The following is a 22,306-nucleotide window of genomic DNA, read 5'->3' as shown; positions in this document are numbered from 1 at the left end:
ATGTTACAATATTTTAAAGCTGCTCTGAAAATCAGTAGAAATATTCTTGGAAAAGAGCATCCTACCTGGCTCTCTGTTGCCTTTGAAGTTCAGTATACACTAAAATGTCTGCTGTTTCCATTCAAAAATAATAATTTATTTATGGCATATTGAAGTGAGATTCTTGAAAAATGAACTCTGGACAGACACACGCCTTCTATCTACACGAATGTACACCCATCAGCTGTAACATCGGGGTCACCACACGGCTTCCTCGCGGCGTCCCACGACCTACAGGGCTTCCCGCAGCAGCAGCCGCAGCCTCTGCAGCTCGTCGCCCGCCGGGGCCACCCACTCCCGCCGCAAGTACTGGACGTCCACGTCGCCTGAGGCTCTGGCCAGCACCAGGGCCAGGAAGCCACTGCGGGTCTTCTCTGCTTCACCCACAACAGTCATGGCCACCAGCCTGAAATCGAGAAGCACACGCCATGTGACCCCGAGTCTCCCGATTACCCACCTTCCCAGGGGGGAGCAGGAAGAGGAGAAACGCTGAAAACATAGGGGGGAAGAGCTCCTTGGCATCAGCCTGGGGATGACTGTTTGGATCTGGCTCCAAAAGCAAAGGCAACAGAAGCAAACAGGTGGGACTACGAAGCAGCTTCTGCACAGCAAAAGAAACCAGGAACAAAATGAAAGGGCAACCTACAGAATGGGAGAAAGTACTTGCCAATCATACATCTGTTAGGGGGTTAATAACCAAAACATAAAGATCTCATACAACTCAGCAGCAAAAAAACCAAGCAATCCAATTACAAAATGGGCAGAAGATCTAAATAGAAATTTTTCCAAAGAAGACACACAGATGGCCAACAGACAAGTGAAAAGACGCTCAACATCATTAATCACCAGGGAAATGCAAATCAAAACCACAATGAGCTATCACCTCACACCTGTCAGAATGGCCATCATCAAAAAGATAAGAAATAACAAATGCTGGAGAGGGTGTGGAGAAAAGGGAGCCCTCCTGCACTGCTGGTGGGAATGTGAATTGGTGCAGACACAAGGGAGAACAGTGTGGAGGTTTCTCAAGAATTAAAAATAGAGCCAACATACAATCCAGCAATTCCACTCCTGGGTATTTATCCAAAGAAAATGAAGCCACTATCTCGAAGAGATATCTGCACTCCCATGTCCAGTGCAGCATTATTCACAAGAGCCAAGACATGGAAACAACCTAAGTGTCCATCAAGGGATGAATGGATAAAGAATATGTTTTGTATATATGTATTTATATATGTGTGTGTGTGTGTGTGTGTGTGTGTGTATATATATATATATATATATATATATATATCCATATACATGTGGAATATTATTCAGCCATAAAAAAGGAAATCCATTTGTGACAACATGGATGGACCTTGAGGGCATTACGCTAAGTGAAATAAGTTAGACAGAGAAGGACAAACACCATGTGATCTCACTTCTGTGTGAAACCCCACCTCCACCCTGCACACATACACACACAAAACAGGCTCACAGACAGAGAACAGCCTGGTGGTTGCCAAAGGAAGGGGGTGGGGCGTGGACCAAACGGGCAAAGGGGTACAAGCTTCCAGTTATAAAATGAACAAGCCATGGGACGCAGTGTACACATGGCAACTATGGTTAATAACACTGTATTGCATATTTGAAAGTTGATGAGAGTAAATATTAAAAGTTCTCATCACAAGAAAAAACTTCTGGAACTATGTAAGGTGACAGACGTATCATAAGACAATATATACAAACTTCGCATCATTATGTTGTGCACCTGAAACCAATATGTTTTACATCAATTATACCTCAATATAAATAAATAAATAAACGATAGATAATAGAATTCTTTGATCCTTAGACTATTTTCGACTAAATATGAAACAAACACACTTTAAAGTGTTTTTTTAAGATCTTACTCAAATATATAAATATAAAACTAATATTTAAATTTAAATATAAATAACCATACTTTAAAGCGTGGTGGCCTTATACATAAATCAAGTAAGAAAGACCATCAGTGACGCTTCTGCAAAAAAACACCTAGGAGGGCTCATCCTGAGTTTCATCAGACTTACCTGTCCGGATAGACGGGCTGTTTGGCGACAGGACCCAGATCGCTCTCCAGGAGGTCCCAAATATACACACAGGATGTGTCGTCCTGGACCAGGAACACAGCCGGTCTCGTCAAGGACCACTGCAGGCCAATGACGGCGCAGCCGTGGGTGCTCTCGTCCCACTGCAGGAGAGGGTGCTCGGCCGTCAGCTGGTGCAGCCTGATGCTCCCGTCAGAACAGCCGGCCTGGGGGAGGCGGGGAAACCTTATCACAGTTCTTTTCTCTTTTTTACTCAAGCTCAGTAGCCAAGGAAAATTTTCAGGACATCAGCTTTTTCTGCTGTACAGCAAAAATATTTGGTTTATATTTTGTTTTCCAAACATAAAATCGTAACATTAAATCTTGTCCTCACAAATCACGAAGGTGAGCGTTTGGAGATTCTGATACACTTTGTACCCCTTGCCCCTCCCCAAAAGGGCTAATAATCGGTGAATTCAGTGAACATATAAATAGGTGTTTATTTTTAACAAAGCTGAATATTGCTGATTCAAGCGTAGGACATTAAGATTGGCAAGACGGACATCTTTTTTTTAAAAATCACATACGTTTGCACATATAATATGGCTTTACATTCCTTTTGGATTGAAATTTCCATAAAACAAAACTCAGTTGGCCTAGTTAAAGACTAAATTTTTAGCCTAGGAAAAGGAAACTTAATTCCTTTTTACTCAGTATATTTAATTCTTCACATATTTAATCTTTCAAAAAAAGCAGAGGCAAGATATAGCAATCACGAAAGCTTCTAAAGTAAATGAACCGATTTATGCATAATAGAGCCAGGTGCCCACTGTCGGGAGGGTGGAGGGGACCCTGGGCCAGCCGGGGACTAGGGTGTGCGTGCGACGCCGGGTGGGTGGTGAGTAGATGGAGACCAGAGGAGATCTCGATGCCATGTCCTGTACACAAGCACTTCTGACTGCCCAGGTCTTGGTTTCTAGGTATTTTTCTCCTAACAGGAGCCAGGACTCCTTGGAATAATGGCTGATCCCGAGGGTTCCTGTGCCAGAAAGCAAAGAGGGGCTCCCGGAACGATGTCAGAACCACCTCCAGGGACCCCTTCCCCCAGGGGGACCATCTGAGCAGTGGAATAAATGCAGGCAGCGAATCTGAGATGCACTGAAGACAGTGAAAAGCCTCGTGTGTCCACGTTTAGACAAGAAATACACACGAAGGAGGAAAGGCAGTCTTCCGACCAGCGACAGCTCCCATGGAATTAACGACGGGGCGACAGAACCCGCCTGGTGACCGACATGGGAGCTGAGACGCAGCAGGCAGCTCAGGGTCTGTGCGTCTCCCACCAGGCCCTGGCTGACCAGACAGGGAAGGGGGGACCCCATGGTCAGGAAAGGCCTGCATCTAATCGTGAGGAGACGTCCCCGGACTCCACAGGGGACGCCTAGGCCCTCTGTGTGATGCTGAGGCCGGTCCCAGTGAAGGCGGTGAGGAGCCACAGTGACTGAACGGGACGCGCGACCCGGGCCACGACGCTGCTCACAAAGGACACTGTCAGGACAGTTCCGGGCTTGCACTCAGACCCGTAGAGAGCAGGACTGACCTGGGCTACAGCAGACCAACACCCAGCCCTGGGGTGGAGCATCCTGGCCACGGCACGTGCGTCACTGCACACTCAGGCTGGTGGGGGGCGAGGGGGACGCTCTGTGCTGTCCTTGTAACTGTTCTACAAGCCGAAAACGGCGTCAGAATAAAACGTCTGAAGAAGGTCCGACGACAGCCTCATGGAACGAGCTGCGCTGACCACACGGCCGGGACTTCAGGAGAGAGGCCCCGAGCGCGGTGGGTCCCAGCAGACACGGCGAAGGAGTCGGTGCTTAAAAAACCGGCGCTCTTACCAGGAATATTGGTTCTCCAAACGGTGAAAAGTCAATCACGTTCACCTTCGCCGGCCTCATGCCCTGCTGCTGGGGCCTGAACAACCTGGGAGAGACTCTCACGTCTTGTCTGGTGCCATGGCTGATGAGGCCCTGAAGGGAGAGTAAGGGGGGAAGCAGGCGGGTAAAGCTCTTATTCTTGAAACAATTTAATCAACATTCTGATTAAAGCAAACAGTAAGTTTACTTCCAACAAAAATACTTACAGAATGAAATCTAGACCGTTACTCACCGTGTCTGTGCCAACAACAAAGCGATTAGGGTCTGAAGGCAGAAATTTAACGCTCAGTGTCTGTGTGGAGCCCCAAAGCTCACACCCTTTACGGGAAAGGCTGGAAAACAGCAAAGATGAACACATGGGCAGTCTTGAAACTGTCAGGGCGGAGGTGACACTTAACACCGTCACCTGCCATCTGCCACCAGATGCGCTTCTAGCTCCTTTTCCCTTCGGTCACCATATGCTCTGGACACAGTCCCTTCAGCCCGTCCGCTCCTTTTCCCTTCGGTCACCGTATGCTCTGGACAGAGTCCCTTCAGCCCGTCCGCTCCTTTTCCCTTCGGTCACCATATGCTCTGGACACGGTCCCTTCAGCCCGTCCGTTCCTTTTCCCTTCGGTCACCATGTGCTCTGGACACAGTCCCTTCAGCCCGTCCGTTCCTTTCCCTTCGGTCACCGTGTGCTCTGGACACAGTCCCTTCAGCCCGTCCATTCCTTTCCCTTCGGTCACCGTATGCTCTGGACACAGTCCCTTCAGCCCGTCCGTTCCTTTTCCCTTCGGTCACCATATGCTCTGGACACAGTCCCTTCAGCCCGTCCGTTCCTTTTCCCTTCGGTCACCGTATGCTCTGGACACAGTCCCTTCAGCCCGTCCGCTCCTTTTCCCTTCGGTCACCATGTGCTCTGGACACAGTCCCTTCAGCCCGTCCGCTCCTTTTCCCTTCGGTCACCACGTGCTCTGGACACAGTCCCTTCAGCCCGTCCTCTTGCTCTTTCTTCTACTGTCTAAGCCACTCTTTCATTCACAGACTTAAATTTCAGAGACAACAGTTCCATTTCTAGAAATGTCTTCCTGATCACACAATTCTCTCTCGTACCCTGGTGGGTGTCCCTCACATGGCAGCGTCGTGACCCTCCCCATGAGCCTGGCCATGGACGTGCCCCCCGCAGGCAGCTGTCCCAGTGCTGAGAGCCCCCAGGCACTGGTCTGCCGCACACTCGCTCCTCAGCTGCGGACCCCTGACCGCACCCTGACTCGGCTTCTGGGATTCTCCCGCTGGAGAGGCAGTGCGTCCCAGGGTCCCAGGCAGGGATCAGCTCCAGCTCGCTGCCCAGCAGGCCTGACACGTCCCTGGTCCCCACAGGAGCCAGCTCCCAGCCCCATCACCACCCAAAAGCCTGCAGGCTGACTTGAAGCTCCACCCTTATTCTGGCACTTTCCTCCCTTTTTTAAAAGACTGTATTTAGTGTGTTGTTGGTTTTCTACCTTGCACAGTGTTTGTATTGTAACAACCAGGGCCCAGGGCCGCTCCTGCCACGCTGCCGCAGTCCCGGGTCGGGGATCTGGCCCCTCAGTCTCTCCCCTCTCTTCTTACCTCCAGCCAAGATCCCCGCCTCGGGGCCCACTGCCCTGGTCACCTCCACGCTGGGCCGACCAGGTCCCTCCCGTCCCGCCCTTCCCACCCCCAGGCCCCCTCCTCCCCCCGGTCCTCAGCTGCACGGTGCCCCTCAGCTGAGCTGGACACCTGGGCGAGAGGCAGGCTCTCCCCGGTTCCTGGAGTCAGCCGGCCACCAGGTGTGCTCAATCCCACCCTTGCCTGAGCCCAGCCCTCCGTCCCCACGAGTGCCGCCTGGTTCAGGCTCTCATCTCGGATCTCCAACCACCCCCACGGAAGCTCCCGAAGCTCTCCCCGAGTCCCCTCCTCTGTTCCAAGCTTACACAGCTGCCAAGTTCATGGTTCTAAACTGCAAACAAGACACACCCCTCCTTATGTAGAGTTCCGAGAAGAGTCCCCGTCACCCTCGAGAGAACTGTCTGAACCCTCGGCACAGCGGACCCTCCTGAGGGTCAGGCCACCGACTCTACCCTTCTCCTGACAGCAAACCTACTGGCAGGTCTGAAACCGTCGGCGTCTTCATGCCTCTGGGCTCCCTGTGCCCGGGGCAGGCTCCCTGACTCTCATCTCAGCCCCCGTCCCACGGCCGTCCCTCCTCCGAGCCCACACTCTGCGTGGCTGCCCCCAGCACTTCACGCGTGTGCCGAGCCACGGGGATGAGGAGACGTGCCACCAGGCCACTCTCAGGGGAGGCCTTGCTGCCCCAGGGGCCAGGGGCACTTCACCCAAGGTCCCCCTCCTCCCCGGGATGCCTGTGTTCGGGGCCGAGGGAGGGAGGCTCAGGCCTGGCAGGGGGGCTCTGGAGAGCAGCTCCTGCTGAGCCCCTGGGCCAGGCAGCTGCCGGGGGGCCTGCCTCTCAGCCCAGGCCCCTCGCCGCCACCCCTGCCAGACGCCGACCCCAAGGCTGCAGCGGCTACTGGACACTTGTCTGCACTTAAGGGCCCTCCCTGAGGGAAGAGGCACCACGAGGCAGCCGGTAGAACACATGCCACTCGGCAAGTGTGCGGACACGGTCTGGACAGATGTTTGTCACACCCGGACCTGGGGGAGGCAGTGCCATGCATTTAGCGGGGAAAACCCAACATCAGCTACGGGTGACACTTTCCTTTAAAGAGCGTATGGTTAAGTACAGGAGAAATTTATAGTTAAAAGATAAATGCAATGCATGGTATGAAGTGATACGGCCATAATGGAGATGAGAATGGTCTCACAGAAATTCAGTGAGCGGTCAGGGGGCCACCCATGGTGGGGTCTGCAGTGTATTAGATAAGTTTTTTCAACATAACTCACTCCTTGTCATAATTATACTGAGATCAACGGCAGGTGATTTACAATCATGAAGCATGTATGAATTCATTGATACAACCCAGAGGTGCTCTGTCTGATGAGGAAAAGTCAGGCTAATATCAAAGCGTTTTCCAGGGTAAATCACAGGCTGATAGCTAGGCCCTGACTGCGGTGAAAAGGTGAGAAAAGACATCTTCGGGAAATAAATTAACATGAAATATATAAATACCACAAACAATATTCATACATCTAAGATTTTTACATCATATTACATTATTTGAGTAAAAACAGAAACCTAATTTCTGAATAAAACTTTCATACCAATGCTTCTAGTTCCTGAAACTTGTCTATTTAACTTCAGGGTTGTATTAAAACTGGATGAAAGAGTCAAATCGTACCAATTCATAAGACAAAAAATATTTTAATCAAAGAAAAATGTTAGCTCTATACCTGGACAATTGCATTTATTACTTTGATTCATTAATAATAAACTAAGTAGCAAATAAACTATTTAGCAAAACTACAGTGGGAGAAGTTAGGGTTCTTCAGTGCCAGCCTGGCCATGCCTTATTACCTAACACTATTTCCTCCTGTGGGAAACAGGACTTTGTGAGCAGGGATGCGGCACAGACCTACCTGTCACTCAGCTGAATCGCGGCACTGTGCACCAACTTTATCCTCCCTCCAGGTAGTAAACCTACAAACAGAGAAACCAGAAGTAAATGCACCTCGTAATACAAGTTAACCAAAATCCAATTACATTTGCCTGGAATTATTTTTCATTGCTTAAATTAGGAAATAATATAAAAATGCAGATTGATGAAGAGTGTTCTGTCCCTCACGCAGGGGAGGTTCCTGCAATTGCCTTAGGATATGAATTAAGAATTTGCAGTTCAGGGCCTTAGGGGAAGAGGGTTGGTGGAATCAATATCAAAAAGCCTTTACATTTTTAGATTTGATTTAAAAAGGGAAGTACACTTAAGCAAGAAAAGAAAAAAAATCAATATTTAACAAACCACCAATTCCCCACAGAAACCCTCTCCTGTAAACGTCCTCCCGCACCGGTTTCGGTTAGCCATGCAGGTGGGGAGGCCCCCTCCGGCCCCTCTAGCCCCGCCCCGCCCCGCCCGATGTCCCACACCCACGGCAGCCCCTGCTCACAGGGAGCAGAGCGGATGCTGCATGAAGACGAGGCTGAGAAGAGAGGCCCCTCAGGATGGTTTCCACCGCATCCTTTCTCCAGGAGAGAGGGGGTCCACAGCACCGGCCCCTCCTCATTTCAAGAAGTCAGAGTGACTCTGGTCCTATTTTCTGGCTGGCTCTACTGGGGTGCCCCCGGCCCAAACAAGGTGAAGGGGCCACAGTCATTAAATAAGCGGCTGGAGCTGCTGAGGAAGTGCGGGGGGGCCCCTCGGGGCCCCAGCTCAGGGCATCGAGAGAGCAAACTGCCGGCCTCAGAGCCCCCCCACCCCCGGTGGCTCCAGTCTCAGAGGTCTTGGGGGTCACACACACCCAGGCCTTAGACACCGAGTCTCGGGGACGCCCCCAGGGAGCACAGAGCAGACGACACACACGGGCCTGTTCAACAGCCGACAGGTTATAAAATACACAACTCCATCTGCATTTTCCATGCCACTAATCACTGATTCTTCAAAGCGGTTATCGGTATCTTTAATCTTTACTGATTTTAGCAACCGTTGATTAAACTCAGTTTTTATGTAATAGTTACCTAAGTCACTTACTGCACCTGCAGTATCTGCCTTTGCCAATTCAACCACCACCTGAAATAGAACACTGAACATGAGTATCAGCACGTGTAATAATCATGAAACAGTCGAAGCAAAGCGAGCTCTAATTAAGGCACTAAAAATGGAATTGCTTCAGAAAAAAGACTAGCGTTTAAAAGTTATAAATTCCCTCCTTCGACCTGTTCCTCTGCACTCTGTGACCGGTCAATGCCCTGGGCGTCCTCCGGCCCTGACACTGCTCCCCTTTCCCTCCCACAGGCCTTCCCAGCAAGCCCGTCTTGTCCTGGTTTCCCCGCCATAGCTGACTGCATGGTCGCCCCTGCTCTGCACGCATCTCCCCCTGCCAGCCCGACCACACAGCACCGACCACCACGCAAACCCTGGGGTGAGCGCTCGCACGTCCGACTCACCCACACGTTGAGAACCCCACTCTCGTCCAAGGAAGCGACGTGGAAGGACAGGCCTGCTGGCTCTAGTGAAGACAGAACCGGGGAAGGACCGGCTCATAAGCAGGAAACCACATCTCACAACTTGAGCTCAGGATTTTATGGAAGTGAAGGGTCACGTACCTTCTTGAGTAGAAAACGGTGAAAACAGGCAGCTCTGTCTTTTGCAGACAGACCCTGCGATGGGTTCTATTGCCTGGAGGGGACTGCGGTGGTTTACAGACGTCAGGACACCATCTGGGGATGAAAAGCACAGACACCACATGCACGTAGTGAGTCGTGGAATACAGTTAACATTGTGCAGGGACAGGCACATCTTCCCAAAGCACAAGGCCACACGGACCACAGTGAAAGGACACGTGCCATGGCTCTCAGCATCACCGAGGAGCAGCATCTCACACCTGTGAGAGGCAGGCCCTGTGTCTGCACGACGGCAGGTACAAGGATGGACAGAGCACGTGGGGGGCTCTCCACAGCAAGAGGGAGTCGCAGAGACAGAGCAGAAGCTGGGGCCTCCCCGGCTGTGGGGGAACGGGGGTCTCACAGCCAGAGCAGCACAGGGAACGGGGAGTAGGGAGACTCGGGAGCTGCAGGCTCACCCCCCCCCCGCAACCAAGAGCAGCACCTTTAAAGAAACGACACCTCACAGTCCAATGGAACAGAGCTCCTCTGACCTGGCATATCCACCTACAAAATGTCCAGGAGTAGAAAAGAACAGACAAACTCCACACAAAGCTACCGAAGGAACTCGAGAGAAAATGCAAATGAAAGCATTTCAACCCAAGAAAATTCCCCCTCCAAAAAACAAGCAAGAAACAGAAGACCAAAATCCACCACTCCAAACTACATCACATCCCTTCAAAAATACACTTGGAAATGAATTTAAAGCACGTAAACAAACAAAAACACCTGGAATCAGAAACCCAGAACGAAAATGGATTAAAAAACATCAAGAAAGAAAATGAGAGAGTTCGGGCTGAACTCAGGGAAGAAACCAAAGAAGACAAAACGGAGGAACGAAGAGTGACAGGGTTTCAGATTCAATGAACTTGAGGGAGGGGCGTCCCCTGGACCTGAGGCTACTGAAACTCCAAAGGCTTTAATGACAATGTTTAGATGGCAAAAGAAGACGAAGGCAGCATGTTAATGGAGTAATTAAGGTTAAGTAAGGGTTTTAGTGTTTTGAACACGGTGGTGAATTCAAAGTTTAATTAGTAATATCAGCAGAGTTAGCAAACGCACATTCTTAGGAGGTACCTTTTCTGACAGCATCAAACCCATAAGGTGCCTATAAACTCATACATTCTCAACAGTGGCAATTTCACCCCCAAAGGGGCAAAACTTGGTTGTTGGGAGACAAAAGGAACCTTGCCCTTTTACGTATAAAACACAGATGTACTCAGAGAACGTAAAGAGATACGCAGTATATGTGTGGTGCTCCAGGCAGGGGCGATCAGGCTGCTTGGCGGAGAGGAGGCACACCCGACACGCCTGACACAGGACTGCGTCCAGAGCACACGAGGCCTCGGAACAACACAACAGTAAGAAGCAACAAATCAATTTACAAATGCGTGAAAGACCTAAACACACCCCACTGAAGACAGACAGCAAATAAGCACCTGGAGACGCTCCGCATCCCACGTCCTCAGGGAAACACAAAATAAAACCTCGAGGCACACTCGCACCCACCAGAAGCGCAGGAAGTCTGCCGGCCCCGCGGGTGAGGACGTTCAGCCCGTGGCGCCTGGGGTGCAGGCTCCAGTCCTGACCGCCAGCCACAGGAATTAACCAGGAGCCCGCCCACCAGCCAGCGCAAAAATGCACGTGGTGCCCAGCAGAGGATCCTGCCCAGAGAAGGAGGGGTGACGTTCTGAGCCCCGCACAGCCATGACCGCAGGCACATCTCCCGAAGGGACGGAGGCCAGGCTTGAAGGTCTGGGCCCCACAGGGTCCCATCATTTGCCTTCTGAGAAGGTAAAACTACAGAGAAATCCCTTCAAAAATACACTTGGAAATGAATTTAAAGCACGTAAACAAACAAAAACACCTGGAATCAGAAACCCAGAACGAAAATGGATTAAAAAACATCAAGAAAGAAAATGAGAGAGTTCGGGCTGAACTCAGGGAAGAAACCAAAGAAGACAAAACGGAGGAACGAAGAGTGACAGGGTTTCAGATTCAATGAACTTGAGGGAGGGGCGTCCCCTGGACCTGAGGCTACTGAAACTCCAAAGGCTTTAATGACAATGTTTAGATGGCAAAAGAAGACGAAGGCAGCATGTTAATGGAGTAATTAAGGTTAAGTAAGGGTTTTAGTGTTTTGAACACGGTGGTGAATTCAAAGTTTAATTAGTAATATCAGCAGAGTTAGCAAACGCACATTCTTAGGAGGTACCTTTTCTGACAGCATCAAACCCATAAGGTGCCTATAAACTCATACATTCTCAACAGTGGCAATTTCACCCCCAAAGGGGCAAAACTTGGTTGTTGGGAGACAAAAGGAACCTTGCCCTTTTACGTATAAAACACAGATGTACTCAGAGAACGTAAAGAGATACGCAGTATATGTGTGGTGCTCCAGGCAGGGGCGATCAGGCTGCTTGGCGGAGAGGAGGCACACCCGACACGCCTGACACAGGACTGCGTCCAGAGCACACGAGGCCTCGGAACAACACAACAGTAAGAAGCAACAAATCAATTTACAAATGCGTGAAAGACCTAAACACACCCCACTGAAGACAGACAGCAAATAAGCACCTGGAGACGCTCCGCATCCCACGTCCTCAGGGAAACACAAAATAAAACCTCGAGGCACACTCGCACCCACCAGAAGCGCAGGAAGTCTGCCGGCCCCGCGGGTGAGGACGTTCAGCCCGTGGCGCCTGGGGTGCAGGCTCCAGTCCTGACCGCCAGCCACAGGAATTAACCAGGAGCCCGCCCACCAGCCAGCGCAAAAATGCACGTGGTGCCCAGCAGAGGATCCTGCCCAGAGAAGGAGGGGTGACGTTCTGAGCCCCGCACAGCCATGACCGCAGGCACATCTCCCGAAGGGACGGAGGCCAGGCTTGAAGGTCTGGGCCCCACAGGGTCCCATCATTTGCCTTCTGAGAAGGTAAAACTACAGAGAAAAAGCCGATCCTGGGAATCGTGAAGACAGGGAGACGCAAAGCCAGCTGTGTGTGTTGGGTGGGTGGGTGGGGGGTGTCCCTGGGCAGGAACAGGGAGGACGGTGAGAGACAGGTCTGAGTGCAGGCCCTGCCCCGAGGTCAGTGTGCCCTGAGCACTGGCAGGTGGGCAGAGATGGGTGCTGAACAGGTCACGTCCACAAAGCACTATGAGAAAACCCCGGAACACAAGTGCCTACGCAGGGGCGGGGCAGGGTGGGGTGGTGGTCGTGCTTGTCCTTGTTTGTGGTTGTGGTTGTGGTTGTGGTTGTGATTGGCTGTGGCTGGAACTGTAATTGTGGTTGTGGTTGTGGTTATGGCTGTAGTTGGCTGTGGCTGGAACTGTAATTGTGGTTGTGGTTGTGGTTGTGATTGGCTGGGGCTGGAACTGTAATTGTGGTTGTGGTTGTGGTTATGGCTGTAGTTGGCTGTGGTTGTGGCTGTGATTGGCTGTGGCAGCAGCCGCACTGGCAGGAAGTATTCACAGGAGTGTAACCAGGGGTCCTGGCAGCTCCGGTGGTTCTGGTTCCTTCTGACCCCCGAGAGGCCACTACTCCTCTCCTTCAGCCTCCAGTGGGGCTGCCTGAGCCACAGGAGCGCACACACAGCGCACCTCAGACTGATTTAAAACTGGGCGTCATCTCACTGAGGACCTGAAGTCCCCGGAGCTAACAGGACGGAGCGCTCCATCACCACTGCCGCTGCCCGAGCAGCTGCCGGAAGGAGGTCTCTTTTGCTCTTAGGTCAGAGCCGTCCTCTGGGATGACCTGCGTGAACGATGCAAAGGGATCTCACGGCTGCTCCGGAAGACCCCGGGCTGGTGGGCAGTGTCACTGACCGGTGGAAAAGGTTGCGGTCCTGAACGTCCAGAAGCACCCGCTCAGCTTCACGTAACGATGGATCCTGGCATCTTCCCTCAGATCCCACACGACCACCGAGCCGTGCACAGTCCCAGCAAACAGCAAGAAGGCTTTAAAGGGGCTAAAGCAGCAGCACGTGACCTAGAAAGATGCACAGAAAGCCGGAGGCTGACAAGTGGAGGCACCGGTGCCCATGGACCTTCCACCTGGAAGCCGAGGGCGTCTGCTGTCGCCTCCCTGGGTGATGGGAGGGATGGCGGCTGCGGGGCGTGGCCACGGCGCCTCCATTCAGCCCCATCAGGTGGCCCAGAAGGGCTGACCCCTCCTGCCGTTTTACTTACACCCTGCGTCACAGTAAGTTGTCCGCAAGCCCCCGAAACTGATCCCGTAAGAGTTACCCTTCTCCGCAGCTTTGGAGGAAATCGGCGACTTTGAGGGCAAGGACCACGTGACTAGAAACACTCGCGCAAAAGGGCAGCTCCCCCACTGTACCCGCATGGCCGTCACACCTCAGCCCCACTAACCAGGGGCAGGAAACGCACGAGGCCAAGGACTTGGAAAATCTCAGGCACATTAAGAAACCTCTACAACACCCAGACCAACTGGAGCAAGCCGGAAAGCACACTTCTGGGGTCCCAGGGGTGCCAGAGCCAATGTTTCCATTAAGTCACAGCCACAGCAGTGCTGAACGCCAGGGACTGAGAGGCTGCGGTAACCTGGCCCCTCCGTCCAGCTGGTCCTTCCAACTAGGAGTTTCTGCACCTCGTCACCCTGCACACAGCTGGGGCGGCAGGGACAGAAAGCAGTGGCCTTGGAAGCCCTCCTGGTGCCTGCCCTCTGCTAGTAACACCCACGGCTCTCCCGGGCTGTACCTTCGACTCGCATATCAGGACCTTCTGGGGCCCCGACGGCTGCCAGATGTCCCACACGCAGAGCACGTATCTGCCATCCAGCAGGGGCGTGAAGGCTTTCCCAGGTCGCCCATGCACGGACACCACCATCCGCCTCTGAACCTGAGAGGCGTGCAGGCAGGATACTCTCCGATCTGAGGATAAGACAAGAAAAATGTTTCTGCATTTAGTGATCTGCCAGAATCCACGTTAAACTAACATACTTAAGATTATTCAGATACATTTCAGCTTAATGAAGAAATAAACATGGTCTTTCGAAGATGCCCGCACCTGAAATCGGGGTTTTGACAAATGGTCAAGCTCGACTTGAAAACGTCCAAGTTGGCCTCATTTGCTAGAAGCCACCCTCCTCCACACTCGGCACAAAGTGGCCTGGGACTCCGCTGTCCATCAGCTACTCCCACGGGCCCGTGGGAGAGCAGGTGACCTGGGTGGGGCGTCACAGCTGCCCCATCAGTGCCTTCTCCCCCGGCAACGGGACCCTGCCTGACACCCATCTTCCTCCTGATATCTGTCCCTCAGACACACTGTCTGTTCCCCTCGTTCGGTCCACTTACAGAGGCAGGATTTTTGTCTGTCTGTCCACTGTGGCTCCAAGGCCTGGGACACTGCAGACACTCCTGAGTATCTGTGGAACCCAGAGAAGAATGAGTGGGCCACCAGCGCTGCGCATTTCCTGGCAATGGTGGCATCGAGCGGACTCTGTGAGGGTCCCGTGTCACTCCCTCGGAGCTCAGATCCAGGTAACATGAACCAGGCCCAGGTCAAGGACACCTGCCATCCCAATCTCCTCTCCCGTTACCTCAAAACTCACTTTACTAAAACAAAACACAAGAAAAACCTCCACTCTGCCCACACTCGGAACTAAGGGGCAAGTCCCGGACAACACCCGTGCATCCTCTGTCTCTAACTAAGGGCTCTGGAACAAGCACAACCCGGCCCCCAGCCCCAGATCTGTGAAGCCGCCATCGCTCATCAGCTCCTGGAGGAAAGGACTGCTTTAATTCCTGTTTCTTGGGCTGCAGGGGGAGGTGGTGGTGTGGACAGCTGTATTTTGAATGCTATAGATGCAATGATTTATTGTTTTTCTAATAGGATAACTCTTACCTTTTAAAAACAAAAATACCCTCAAACAACATGAGTTTTTTAAATTAACAATGCCACTTGTGCTAATGGTCAGTGCAGAGGTATGGATACGAATCTAGATCTCTACAGCAGGCAGGATAGAGGAACTCCTAGAACAAGCGGCATCGATGCACCGGGTCACGCAGGCCCAGAAGCACCCGGCACAGCTGACTGTGGGGCCCCTGCACTCCTTGCCCTTCTCCATGCAGACCAGGACCATGGTTGCCACCCAAGCCCTCACCAGACACTTGTTTTAAAAGCAAGGAGGCGACCCACTTAAGCAATTTACACTTGGTCACACACACGCAGTTTGTTTCGTTTATGACCACATGCAGTTACACTCCACGTGTCATGACACAGGCTTCACTTCGGTGGATTTTATGCTCTGTAACCACGGATCAACTTAAATCTAAGTCAACGCTGGGCTAAGTTAACCACACGACTCCCACCTGGACGCTCCCTCACGCCGCTCCCACCGCCCCTCTACCCGTGAGTGCCCGTCATTCCTGTAACACACACGCTCGAGTCTGCAGAGGCTGGACCTCTGCTCCCTGTTCAATAACCCCCCTGCTAACACAGGGTGTAACAGTAAGGGTCACTGCCTCAACGTCAGTGTTGACTTTGAGGACCGCTTACTTTGAAGGAACGGCAAGCTGGTGTTCAGCTGCGCGGAGCTATCGCTGAAGCGCAGGGGGCAGTCCTGCGCCCGGGGCGCCCGGGTCGGCTCCGACGCCACCCGATCCTCTTCCAGCAGAACCGCGATCACCTTCCAAAGACACATGAGCAGTCCGTCTTCAACACTCTCAAATGGACTCATCTTACAAGGTCAAACAAAGCACGACCTAATCTTACCTGTTTCTTAAAATGACTGCCTAAGTCCAAGATATCGTATAAACGGACAGAATGAAATTATTTTGTCCTTTCCGCACAATAATAGAAACTACCAGGTAAAGTTCCATTAGTATAAACTCCAGAGCCATTATTTAACATTGGATGCCATTTTTCATAGTAAACCTTTTGCTAAAATAACGGGAGTGGGGAAAGGGACCCTCCAGCTTTTCTAGAAGAAACAGGGGCATGGAAATGCCACCTGCAGCACCACGTCCTGCTCACCGGGCTCCGGTAAGGACCCAGTGTGACAGCAAATCGCCGTCACTGCCCTCATGTGTCGTGGGTCACGCTCAGGACGACGATGGGGAAGAGAAAGGCGAGGTGGACTCGGGAGAGGCGCCCACTGAGAACAGACGGGACGGGGCGGGAGGCCCAGCAGTGAGACCAAGGTCTCCGACCCCGGCCACCCCTGCTTCCTGCTCCAGCCCACCTTTCCTCCACGTCACCGGCACCCGAGCGTGTGAACTCTCACTGAGAGCGGCTGACATCACGTGCAAGCGTGTGAAAGCACGGTCGTATCTCATAAAGCACAGACGCTCCGCAACGCAGCTCGGAGACCAGCACCAGGCGTCCAGCACGGGGCTGAAGACAGGCTCATTCTGAATCTACATGTCAGGTTCATGTGTATTATACTTATCGGTGCTTTAGACTTGAATTCTGAGCTGACGTGGAAACAATACGAGACAACTGAAGAGACACAAACACCGCCCTTGCACTTGATGTACTGACACACTAGGGACCCTGATCCTCTCTTCCTCCAGGGGCTCAAGCGGAAACACCCACGTGGGAGCAGGACGGTGACTGTGGTTTGCTTTGACGTAACTGAGGGGTGGGTGGTGGGGCTCAAGAGGTGAAGGGCTGCAAACTGGGACCTCTGAAGCACGCGGTGGCCACCTGCCACCCCTCGACCTTTGTACGGACTTTGAAGATTTCCATAACCAGTTTTTAAAGTCATGAGGTTACTATTCAAATACCCTAGATGTGTGTTCACCTTGCTGACTTTGTATGTCTGTTTTTTAGTCTATATTCAATTTAAAATGCAAGCAACCAACATTACAGTACAGATTCCAAACACATAGACAGTGCCTGCAGCCACAGAAGCTGCTGGGGTCCCTGCCCAGGGCAGAGCGCACCTGGCAAGCGGCCCGGAGGAAGCTGCACAGGCGGGGCGTGTTGACCTTTGGGACGACGGCGGCGGCATCAAGGGGGCTGCTCCGCTCACTCCCTGAAAAAACAGTGCACATGAAACCAGCTAGGGCGACTCTCACGGTCACGGTCGCACACGTCAAAGGGCGTACAAGCGAACCAGGAGCTCTGGAGGGGAAGCCAGGGGGTTCCATCTCATCCTCTAGATTGCCTCCTGATTTCTCAGAAGTCTGTAAACAGAATCCTACCTAAAGCATCAGTTTATCATGTATGTGTTACGTTTAGGTGTGTTATTTTCTTAGGATGAGGCTTCCCTGAGGAAAGGGAGTAACAGAGGTAATTCCTCAGAAGGAACAATCCACCACCAGTAAAGCAATATTTAGCACATAAATAACCGAGGAGAACCCAAGGTGAGCAGAACTCTGCATATTCCAGGGGCTTCCATCTGTCTTGATATGACATACCTGGAAAATGTACTTAAAGATGAAACTTCTCTAAGAATGAGAACAGACTACCCCAAATTAAGAGCAGAGAGTGTTCTAGAAGCCCATCTGCAAAGTGCTGGTTTGGCGTGTGGACTCTTTCCTTTCCGTTTAGGAACAAGTGTTGTGAACCCTGATCAGGGCCCAGCCCAGGCCTCCAGCTCCACGCAGGTGCTAAGGGTGGTGTCTGGAAGAGCTCTGGTGTTTCCACAGTCACGTGGTGACAGCCACACTTGAGACGGAGGAAAGAACAAGAAAGGGAGTGAACACAACTCCCAGGGTCGAGAGCAGAGGCTGGTTACCCCCAGAAACGGCCGCGCCTTCCCCCGGGTGCTGGGTCCACACTTCCTGAGTCTCAACCTCTTCAGTCTGGACATTCCTGTCCACGTTATCTTCATTATACTGAACGTAGGCCTGAAAAACAAAGCTGGGCTGAATTAGCTTTGGATCTCAACCTCAGAGCCATTTCTCATTGCTGAAAACAACTAACAATTTTTAAGTTAATGATGACAGTCTTCTAGTCTGTCAAAAGTAAGCATATGGCATAAATAACAATCATGCAAAGACTGGTTGTGTCTTAAACGTTTGATAAATATGGGCCTAAATTTCAAAAGCGTTTTCAAAAAGTCACAACAAACAATTCAGCTCTGGCTTGAAAAGACGATGACCTAGTCCACCAACACCCTATTCTTAGAACACAGCAGCTTTGCAAAACCAGACACAAATTTATTTATTTCAAAAATGTACATGCTTCAGCAAAGACAGTTTTGATACTAATAGCTTTAAGATGAGGAAAACAGGGCTTCCCTGGTGGCGCAGTGGTTGAGAATCTGCCTGCTAATGCAGGGGACGTGGGTTCGAGCCCTGGTCTGGGAAGATCCCACATGCCGCGGAACAACTGGGCCCATGAGCCACAACTACTGAGCCTGCGCGTCTGAAGCCTGTGCTCCGCAACAAGAGAGGCCGCGACAGTGAGAGGCCCGCGCACCGCGATGAAGAGTGGCCCCCGCTCGCCGCAACTAGAGAAAGCCCTTGCGCAGAAACGAAGATCCAACGCAGCCAAATAAATAAATAAGTAAACAAATGTGGGGTAAAAAAAAAAAAAAAAAAAGATGAGGAAAACAAGCAAAAGAAGTTAGATAGTCTGCTCGAGGTCAGAGAGAGGCAGCTGCAGAGCCGCGGTTAGCCAGTCACAGCTTCTCGAATCTCCTTCTGCGACCCTCCCCCAGTGAAAGATTACGGACTGACACATCCAAGCGCGTGTTGGCAGGTGCACTGTGGGGGCAGAAGGAAAACGTCCCAGGAGATCCCTGACTCCAGGACTTCACCACCTCGGGAGGTGGACTGTCACACAGTCAACAACTGCAAGTACTACAGGGAAAGACAGGGCTGTGTGGGTCGTACTGTAGCAACCCTGGAGCCAGAGGACACAGCGTTAAGTCATTGGGGAGGGGTCACCTAGTTGCCTAGAGGGCAGAACAAGGACAGAGAGCAACAGGCAGGTAGATGGCAGGAGAGGCTGCGTGGCCTAAGCCAGGTGATGGAGAAAAACAGGTAGATGACAAAGGGACCTGGCAAGAAGGATCCACAGGCAGGTGATGGGGGAGCCTGGGAAGGTAAGGGGGATCCACAGGCAGGTGATGGGGGGCCTGGCACAGGAAGACCTTGAGAGGAGGGTGAGGAGAATGGAACAGGCAGGAGGGATACTGAGGTGAGCCCAGTGTCTTGGGATTTGGGAGGCACTCGGTGGCTGATCTTGGAGTCCCTACATGCAGGAACATACGTGCAGGACTCGGAAGCAGTGCAGGACGCTACAGCCCCACAGGAACCCAAGCAAGTGATCCGAGGTGACTTCCCGGTGACCTTCAGTAACCCCCCTACTTGGGGCTGTCCTCAGGGCTTGGGAGCGATCCACATCCATGCCCAGGAGCCTCCAGGGTGCCGAGGACGCTGGCACAACCTCCAGGTGACGAGCACATGACGTCTGCGTCCCTCACAACCACTCCCAGGTCTAACATCCGGAACAGGACACAGCGCCACACAAACTCCTGCCAACGCACTGTACTCGCACTTGGTAGATAACCTTGTACTCACCTGCTTGGTGTTTTTTTTCCCGAAGTTTCTGATGTACGTGTCGTACTCATTCGCTGGTGGGAGGGCCAGAAGGGAGAAGGTGAGGGAGAAGTCCAGGTCGATGAGCCGGAGCAGCTTTGTGCTGCGTGTCCTGGAAACAAGATGACGCGACCTCAACCACGTGCAAAGGGAAGAATGGGCCGGGGGAGGGAGCCTCAGGAGGAGCTGGCGGCTCCGGCCAAGGGGCTCGTGAAGGTCTGTCTGATGGGAGCCTGAGATACTGACAGTCACTAAGGTGGGAACTCACGCGTGTACAGCGAGGCCCCGGGGCTGAAACCCCCGCCTGTGCCGTCGGCGCCCTCAGGCCCCCATCCCACCTGCCCGCCGCCCACCCCGTTCTGAGGGACTGAGCCCTGGCCACTCCCGAGGGACGCGTCCAGCCAGGCGAGCCCCTGTCCACCCTCACCCCCACCTTCATCTGATAAGACACTGGAAGAGCCGTGCTGCTGCAGAGGTTGGTGGCCGTGAGACCCAGGGGCGGGAGAGCCCACTCTGCCAGCGCGTCTCCCTGGCCGATCCCACTCTCTCTAAACCTATTGCGTCCATCCCAGATGTGGGTGGACTCTTGCATCTGCTCCCAGACTGTACTGGGTTTAGTACAGCAGACCACGGGCTGAGATTCTGTTCTCCACTTTCATGAATCTAGGAATTCTGCAAATCTCTGAGTTCGCAGTCGTGTAAGCTTGGACTCTGACGCCTGGTGGCGCTGGCTGTTCAAAGCTCACATCCACCTCCACCAGAAGCTAACCCGGGGCCTGCACTTCATTGTCTACACAACTGGCCTGCGGCACCCATGGAGGACATCAACACAGGAGGCACAGCGCCCGGGCCAGCGTGGGGCTCTTGACCCACGAACCCCCAGCTTCCTCACGCGAGAAACAGAGCCCTGGCCCTGAGTGACGCCAACCACAGGGCAGGAGGGGGCAGCACCACAGGCGCAGGCTGGGCCAGGCCGACTCTCTGCTCGGGGTTCCGGCCACCAGCCTCGCGGGCCCCTGACTGTGACGCTGCCGCAGCCATGACATGGGGGCTCCCAGGGCCCCCCAGAACTAACACCAATGCTAGGGCTGAGTTTGTCTACAGCACTGCACACCCGCACCAGGTCACAACATCTGGACACAGGGAAACGGAGCACAAATGAAATCACGTGCCTGAATGCCAGCAGTGAAAACAAAACAAGAGCTAATTTTTAAGGGTACGTTGAAGAAAAGTGTATTAAAACTCCCTAATTCCTTCTGCAAAGTTCCCAACACACCTACTTTTGCTTAAGGGCCTGAGTCCGACTCTTCTGGCGGCGTGAGGCTGTCGCAAAGTCCAGGAAAATCCCACAAGCAGGGGTTTCGGAGGGGGAAATGTCTGCAGCTGCACATACACAAAAAGCGTTTTCGGGACACTGAAATGTTTCTTCAAGCAAAAGAAATCAAGAGTAAACCAACTAGAAGCATGCAAACCAATTACGCTCAGTAAGGTCTTTACACATAACTGGTGCTGAACATCCTCTACGAGCATTTAAGAACCACTCCAGCTACCGTCATCTAAAACTTTCAGCAACAAAGCAAAACTTCCTACACATGTGCCAATCACACTACGTTTAGAAATATTTAAGAATACATATATAGGCAGTCCTCCACTCCCGCCCCACTCTCCCCCTCCCCCTCCAAAAGTGTGTCCTCTGGTAAGGGAGCTGAGATGTGAACGCACAAAACAACTGAAGAACAGAGACAGATGCAGCTTAATGCTGGATCAGCCACTCACTGCGGCAGAGAGAAAACAGGCAGACGCGGGCAGGGGTTCGTCAGGTCACAGGGTGCAGAGGTCGTTGGCCTGGTGACCCACCATCAACTGCCGAAAGCTCCCACCAGGATGGACAGCTCGGGCCCTCACCCTCCCATGCAGACAGCCTCTGTTGCCTCTATCCCCCAAGGATTTCTGCGCTTCCCGTGCAGACTGACCCCCGTCTTTGTCTACACATTTATTTCAGTTGTATCTTACTCTGTCTTCTCATTCCTCTTGGATACGTGTTTGAACTCCTGCAAAGAGCGTGCCCTCTCCTGCCGTCTTACAGCTTTATCAGACCCACCAGGCACAGCCGGATCCCAGCCAGGGCACCTGCCTGGAGGCCGCGAGCAGGTTGCTGACCAAGCGCCTCCTGTTTCTCATCCCTCAGAACACCTGGCACCCAGGACAGTCAGGAGCGTTTATGAAAAGAACTCTCCTACCCTTGCAAGTAGCCCTATCATACCCAGATGCCAAGAACTTTTGAGCGAAATACATTTCCAATCTCCTAAAGAAAATCGCCGGGAGAGGACAGCTCCCTGGGGAACAGACCCTGTGCCGCCACGCTGCCCCTCTGATAGGCCCGGGCCTCCTGCTGACCCTCACATTCCTCTGCCAGAAAAACAGCAGCCTGTGCAGCTGATGGACGACACAGCGCAGGGAAGGAGCAGGGCTGCGCCCAGGCCCCCCCCGCCCGCCCCC

General features: G+C 52.5%; 1 protein-coding gene across 1 annotated transcript in view; it reads right to left on the bottom strand.

Annotated features, from left to right (window-relative positions):
* Positions 1–270: 270 nt before the first annotated feature.
* DYNC2I1 (dynein 2 intermediate chain 1) overlaps positions 271–22,306 on the bottom strand; it is a 32,948-nt gene continuing 10,912 nt past the window's right edge. The window contains exons 8-22 of the mRNA XM_007463986.1: positions 21,088–21,190; positions 19,790–19,919; positions 17,998–18,109; positions 17,201–17,292; positions 15,813–15,942; positions 14,013–14,185; positions 13,119–13,281; positions 9,240–9,353; positions 9,081–9,142; positions 8,652–8,703; positions 7,559–7,619; positions 4,254–4,353; positions 3,983–4,114; positions 2,094–2,317; positions 271–445 (exon numbers count right to left, since the gene is read on the bottom strand). Coding sequence (XP_007464048.1) covers positions 271–445; positions 2,094–2,317; positions 3,983–4,114; positions 4,254–4,353; positions 7,559–7,619; positions 8,652–8,703; positions 9,081–9,142; positions 9,240–9,353; positions 13,119–13,281; positions 14,013–14,185; positions 15,813–15,942; positions 17,201–17,292; positions 17,998–18,109; positions 19,790–19,919; positions 21,088–21,190 — 1,823 coding nt within the window. The remainder of the gene's footprint in view (positions 446–2,093; positions 2,318–3,982; positions 4,115–4,253; positions 4,354–7,558; positions 7,620–8,651; positions 8,704–9,080; positions 9,143–9,239; positions 9,354–13,118; positions 13,282–14,012; positions 14,186–15,812; positions 15,943–17,200; positions 17,293–17,997; positions 18,110–19,789; positions 19,920–21,087; positions 21,191–22,306) is intronic.

Source organism: Lipotes vexillifer, unplaced genomic scaffold, assembly GCF_000442215.2.
Source record: "Lipotes vexillifer unplaced genomic scaffold, Lipotes_vexillifer_v1.1 scaffold2094, whole genome shotgun sequence".
NCBI lineage: Eukaryota > Metazoa > Chordata > Mammalia > Artiodactyla > Lipotidae > Lipotes > Lipotes vexillifer.
Note: the sequence above shows the minus strand (reverse complement) of the source record. Positions and strands in the feature narration are given on the sequence as shown.